General features: G+C 45.8%; 2 protein-coding genes across 2 annotated transcripts; both read right to left on the bottom strand.

The window, feature by feature from the left end:
• M421DRAFT_403506 (uncharacterized protein) lies at positions 1-646 on the bottom strand (the record flags this gene model as incomplete). The annotated part of the gene is made up of 1 exon (XM_033590262.1): positions 1-646. A coding segment is annotated over one exon (646 nt), but the record flags the coding sequence as incomplete, so codon positions are not given.
• Positions 647-1,324: 678 nt separating this feature from the next.
• Positions 1,325-1,747, bottom strand: M421DRAFT_403504 (uncharacterized protein). Its single transcript, XM_033590261.1, has one exon. The coding sequence runs from the start codon at positions 1,612-1,614 to the stop codon at positions 1,381-1,383; it is 234 nt and encodes a 77-aa protein (XP_033444482.1). The 5' UTR covers positions 1,615-1,747; the 3' UTR covers positions 1,325-1,380.
• Positions 1,748-6,788: the final 5,041 nt, after the last annotated feature.

Here is a 6,788-nt window from a genome sequence, read left to right as displayed (position 1 = left end):
GGCGGTTTTTATTAGAGACGCTTGTGATCTGGGCGGGTTCCTCCTGTCCAAGCTGTCCATGGACGGGCTCGTTGGGGTCCTCGGCCGCCTCGGCTTCACTAGGCGGCTCCAGCTGCTCAGGATCCTCCGCTTCGTCCCCTGCTTCCAACGGCGTCGCAGGACTGGGGGAATGGGCGACTTGTCGGAGGCGCTTGAACGGCCGCGCTGAGCTGGACGCAGCAGCACGCTTTGTCGACGGTGGTGGGGAATCGCAGGGCCGCTGCGCTGAAGGGGGTTCCTGCTGGAAGTCGTCGCTTGGGCTGCTGGCAAGATCCTGCGCTGCAAAGACCAGCTGGGCCCAAGCATCGGCAGGCAGCGCGTCCTCGGCGAGCGTCTCCTTCAGCAGCCAGATCGCCGACAGGACAGAGTGGGCAACCAAGACAGGCTTGCAGACACTTGTCTTGTTTAGAATCAGCCAGCCTGCGCTGTGTGGGCGGAATAGAGCATCACGCTGCGAGTCCAAGACAGTCGCCTTGCTCCAAAACAGCTTTTGGTAGTCCAGGTTCAGCAGGTTGTATGCGAGCCTGTGGGCAAAGCTCAACTCGCTGGCTAGCGGGAAGCTCCAGGGCCTGCCATTGAATTGCTTGGCGGCATCTTCCAACGCGGAGATCTAGAGTAGATTAGATAGCAACATAACTGTTTATTTGTTGATGTGGGAGATATAGCAGAAGAAGAAGGATGTTTATTAGGTTTAGCCCCTGACTAGGGTAATAGACTAAACAGAGATTAGCCTATACAACATAAGCAGGCGCACAAGCTAGGGTGCGAAACTTAACATAGTTTAGAGATAAGAGCTATTGCCTTAAGGAAGAAAAACACACATAGAGGCTTGCAGAGGACTGCTAACATGTTAGAAGCCACTGTTAAGCATTAGTACTTTGAGCACTTGGCTGAGTACTAGGTAGCAGTGTGCATGGAGTGCTAGTACGCAGTATAGCTGGACTAGATTAAGAGCCACTTGCAGAAGCAACACAAGAGACCGCCAAAAAACATTAGAGCTGCAGGGGGTGCTATCTGTCAGTAGGTGGGCTTGCTACAGTACCCTAGCAAGTGGACGGTACTAGACAACAACGTGCAGCCCATCCCCCAGCTGCCAGTATACGACGACGGCTTGCTGTGCCAACTTAAGCCTAAAAAATGCTGGCACATTGCAAGAACTATTAACTTAATCAAAAAGCACTAGCGCAAAGACCACAATGGCTAGTTATTAGGAAAAAGGCAAGGACACCCTAGCCAAACTTAGGCAGGGGCGTTGCAAGCCTAGATAGAAGACAGCTGCAAGCGCGTACACTGCCAGCAACTTTTCGGCAGCTGGCACAGATCACAGTACTTTAAGGTGCGTCACAACCTAGACAGCAGTCCGCAACCTGTCCCTACAGAGGGCGAGGCAGCGTGGGCGCGCGTAGGCGAGGAGATGGCCAAGACGTGGGCCAACGTTGAGGACTGAGCAAAGACAACAATCGAAGACAGGGAGAAGGACAAAGCGGCCCTATGGCTAGAGTGGACTAGGTAGCTGCTGTACTTGAACAAACTGGATTGTCCTGAGTTGCTGGCAAGCATTAAGGAGCCCAACATAGACCTAGAGAAAGATAAGGAGCCTGTGGAGGCTGCAATTTAGAGCGCGATAGATGGACTGGCCTGCGTGAGCCAGATGTCTGTCATTAAGTGGACAAGCATATTTGTGCGCATGGAGGCCATTTGTACAGAGAAGCATTAGACTAGGTACACGCTGCTGCAGGCGTACATGGACGACAAGTCAATCAAAGAGCAATCACGCCTGTGGAAGCAGATACTGATGTTTTTTGCACAGACGCAGAGGGAGCACTATTAGAAGAGCCCTAAGTACTGCTTTACACAGCAGCAGCGTAAGGCGTGGGAGGCGTTGGTTGAGCAGGCAGAGAGAGATGTTGGTGGGGCAGAGATGGAGGTAGCGGACGAGGACCAGGACGGGGACAAGGAGGAAGAGGAGGAGGAGGACAAGATAATAATTGATGAACTTAACAACAAGCAGGACCTGTCTAAGTGCAACAACAAGCCTAAGAACAAGCTTAAGAACAAGCCTAAGCACGCAAAGCTAACGCTGATTGAGAAAGCGTGCTTAATGTTTTGCATTGCGCTGCTTGACTAGCGCATCCGCCGCAAGGAGTACGACTGCGCGTTAGTGTGTGCGTTGGCTGTGCTCAGCGTCAAAGAGGACAGCTGGAAGGACGCCGAGCTGTACCTGCCAATATTGTTGTTGGTGATCAAAATCAGCTGTTTCATGGTTGTACAACACGCACTTGAGCTGTCTGAGCTGTTTGAAGAGGAGGTGTTCGACGACAACAGCGCGTACAGGGGGAGCAACAGCGGCAGCAGTAACCCCAGGCTGCGTTGACAAAAAGGCTGCTTGGAGTTTATGCAGCAGATGATGGACAGGTTCATGGTACAAGGCAGCCACAGCCCAATGCAGTGGATGCTCGACTTGCGTACGTACGGGCTAAATGTAACGGTTGAGAGGAGAAGCGGATCACGTGTTGTTGGCGGTGGTCTGGTGTTACTTCCTCATGTTGTTGAGCACCTCTTACCTTGGCTGCGTTACAAAGACGTCATCAAAACAAACCCCGCAGCGAGCCTTGGAGAACATAGACAGATACAACAAGAACAACACAGAACAGAACACAATACACTCATCATATACATTTGCTCTTGATACCGCAACAGTTATGAGCCTAGATTGCGACTAGTTAGCTCGCTCACTTACAATAACTAATTGGCACCTACAATCAAGATTAACAATTAATTATACTGTACAGAGCCGCCGACCTACTAATTAGCACCCACAATTAAGATCACAATTGATTATACTGTGCAGAGCAACTTACAATAACTACTAGGTCAGACCCTGCAGTCACCCAAGTGACAGTTGTCCTCGATCGAGCTAACGACTGGCACAAGTGGCTGTTCATACAAAAAGATACTGCGCAGAAGAACGAGCTCTGGCAGTACGTTGACCCTGCCACGAAGGCAGCAGTCTTGCCTACGTTAATGGCACCAATTGAACCTCAATTGACAGATCACAACAACAATGCTACGTCACTTGCTTATCTTACTGCCGCGCAGCAGAAGCTGTACTAATAGGAGTACAAGCGATAGGAGCGCAAGGACATTAAGTTCAGGCGTTAGAAGAAGGCTCTTGCTAAGTTCAACTCTAAGATCAGCAAGACAATTGCTGCAAAGCACCTTTACTTAATTAAGAGCAAGGACACGCCATACAAGCGGTTAACGACGCTCAAGAAGCATCTTGCACCATCTGACGCATTACAACAACGCGATCTAATCGCACGATACAAATCTCTCCAGACGCCGCCACGCGGCAGGAAGATTGAGGAGTGGCTTCGCTCCTAGGTAGAGGTCACCAACATGTGTATATCTGCAGAGATTCCTGAGACAACAGGATCAAGAGCACAGGAGGACTTCCTTGTTGCATGCAGAACAATTGATCCAGAATACGGCACATCAGGCCTGCGAGCTCTGATCGATCTTGAGGACGCTGGCACAGCTATTCCATCTGTGGAGGACTACGTCAGCAAATTCACCACTTACCTTAAGCGTGTGCGACCACTGTCAACAGGACTCAGCTTAATGGCAGCAGAGCTCAATGTTGCAAAGCCTCAGCAGCAGAACAAGGATAGTTACAGGATTAAGCTGCAACACAAGCCCCAATGCCCATATAGCCTACAGCACTACTAGGTTAACTGCTAGTTAATCAACACAGAGCATCCACAAAGACCTAAGGCCTTTGCCAACGCAATTGGCTAAAAGAAGCTTGATGCCGCCCTAGCCACTAACAACGACTTAAGAGACAAGCTTAACAAGGCGCTCAATAAGTGGCGCGCAAAACAGCAAGAGAATAGAGGGAGTATTGCTATAGACAACGGCAACCGTCCTACTAGACATACAGCTAACACTGTACAATATATAAATTACAAGCAAGAGCTACATGCTTAGAATAACAAGCAAGTTAACACAAAAGCTTGTAATAATATAAAAAAGAAAGACAACCTCTACACAGTAGTAAGCATAGAAGAGGATATTAGCAAGCTTAGCAACTAATAGATCCTTGACCCTAGCTCTAACACTCATGTAATTAACACTAAGAACTAGAAGGGATAGACAAGAGAGTACAACGCAGCTGCTACTAACTTTGTTGGAGCTAGAACAGGACGTGTTTAGATAACAGCCTAGGGAAGCATAGAGCTTATGGCAAATACACCAACAGGTGTACGACCACTAAAGCTCACTCATGTTGCTTACGTCTAAGGCTTTGTCACAAGCCTGATTGGCTTAGCGCGCTGCAGGAAGCTTAATATACACTTTAATTTAGGACGTGATCTCCTGTACAAGGGCAATCTAGGATCAGTTCTTGCCTACTTGGAGCACGATGGAGGGCACTGGCTAGTGGACGCTAATGCCTCACGTTGTCTAAGCTAGACTTTGCTGTTGTCTTTTAGCACAACCTACTAACCTTTAAAGGCTCTACGCCTTGATTAAATAGTTAATGCTAGGACAGCCTATTAGATATAGGGTTATCCTAGTAAGAAAGCAATTAAAAAGCTTACCTTAAACGTTAATAGAATTGTTGTAGAAGGCAATAATAACAAATTCTATACTGTCTGTATAGAGTTAAAGTTAACAAAGCAGATATCTTAAAGATAACAGGAAGACTAAGCTTAGAGGCCCTTCTATTAAATCTCTATTAATATTATCTAATTAATACCTTAAGGAGAAGCCTACTTAAATAGCAATTAATAGGCTAGATACTCTGTTAATTAATACTTAAAATAGCACAAAGTGTTAACCTTCCTACAGTAATTAAAACTATTCCTAAGTTAATAGTTAGTTTAAGACGTACACAGTATATAGTAAGTGTTTAACTGCAACGTAACAGCTGTTAAGATAGACAATAACTATAGATATAGCACATTACTAAACTTCCTACAGGAACTCTGCAAAGACCTTGGTATTCAATATAAGCCACGAGCAGAGTACACAGAAGAACAGAACAGACTGGCAGAGCGAGCAGGATCGCTGCTTGTCATCCAAGCTAGAGCCATGAGGATTCAGGCAGGACTGCTAAAGTCACTGTCTCACGAGCTGATTCAAACAGCAGCATATGTGCTGAATTGTACGCCAACAGAAGCACTAAAATAGAAAACGCTATACAAAATAGTTTAGAAAACAAAGCTAAAGGTTTAACACATGCAACTAATAGGCTGTTAGGCGTATGTCCTTAATTAATCGCTTAAACACGCAGACAAGCTTAAATTAAGAGCGCTTATAGGCCACCTTATTAGCTATAACTTAACTAACATCTTTAGGATCTAGCTTCCTACTAAGGACTAGGTTATACGCACATAAGATATTGTCTTTAAACCTACAAAGTTCTATAAAGGACTACAAGGATACGCTTACAAATTAGTAATTGCAGAAGTTGTTAAGCTTCTAGCATTTCCTAAGGAGCTTAAGCCTAATAATATAGCAATAGAAGATCTTTTAATAACTTAACAACGCCGTTAACAGCAGCCTACTCACACATCTGCGCTCACAGAGCCTTAGATAGGGGGTAAAGTAACAGAACAGAATAAGGAGCAGAACAATAGAGGATTGCTAACTCTAGAAACTTTAATCTACAATTAACAAGACAGACAAACTAATTCTCTGTCCTTAGAATTAGAACAAGAGCAACGCACTCTAGATAAGCAATTAGCTTACAAACAGCAACTACACAAATTACAAAATAAAGACCTTTCTGCAACCTAGCTTAAAGGCTATATACCTAATTAACATAAGAACAACGCTCTAAGACGTTAAAACCTTAATCTTAGCACAGACAACGTCATTAAAGGCCCACAGCGTACAAGACGAAATGCTGATCTCTAGGCACCAGAGCAATGGCACTCTCACGCTGTCTTATACAGAGTATTAGTCAACAACTACCTTAAGGCTTTCTTAACTGCCTTAAAGGTTAAGCTAACCACAAAAATATATTATTTGCAAGTGCCAAGAGCTCCACAATTATATTTAGAGCTTAAATCTTATCTATTTAGAGAGCAGTTTTAACAGGCTGCGCAGAAAGAGTACTGCGAGATCTAGGGCAAAGGCTGCTTTGCTAAGATGACACAAACAGCAGAGACTGCTAATGCAGAGGTGCTACCCCTAATGTAGGTATTTACATACAAGTTCGATGAGGACAGTTACCTCTATTAATTTAAGGCACGACTTGTTGTCTGTGGCGACCTACAACAGCTATACAGAGATACCTACGCTGCTACACTAGCTGCTCGAACATTTCGAGCACTTATCGCAATAGCCAATCAATTTGGATTAGAGCTACTTCAGTACAACGTACTAAACGCGTTTCTTAACGCTACACTTAATCAAAAGCTCTACGCTCAGACACCTAATAGGTTCAAGAGAGATAGAGAGCTTCTACAGGTACTAAGAGCCCTGTACGGACTGAAGGAATCACTACTGCTATAGTACAAGGACCTAGACTGGCGGATGGGTACCATGTACCTAGGGTAGGGTATAGGTAGGGTATAGGTCGCACGGACGTAGGTATAGGTAGGGTAGGGTCGCACGGACCATAGGTATAGGTAGGGTAGGGTTGCACGGACCATAGGTAGGGTAGGGTAGCACGTGACTGGGTATAGGTATAGGTAGGGTAGCACGTGCTAGGTATAGGTTTGGTTTGGGTATATTACTAACCT

Source organism: Didymella exigua (assembly GCF_010094145.1).
Source record: "Didymella exigua CBS 183.55 unplaced genomic scaffold M421scaffold_40, whole genome shotgun sequence".
NCBI lineage: Eukaryota > Fungi > Ascomycota > Dothideomycetes > Pleosporales > Didymellaceae > Didymella > Didymella exigua.
Note: the sequence above shows the minus strand (reverse complement) of the source record. Positions and strands in the feature narration are given on the sequence as shown.

Coding starts and splice junctions, on each gene's coding strand:
- M421DRAFT_403504 (XM_033590261.1), bottom strand. CDS start 1,614: ATGTTGGGCTCCTTAATGCTTGCCAGCAACTCAGGACAATCCAGTTTG.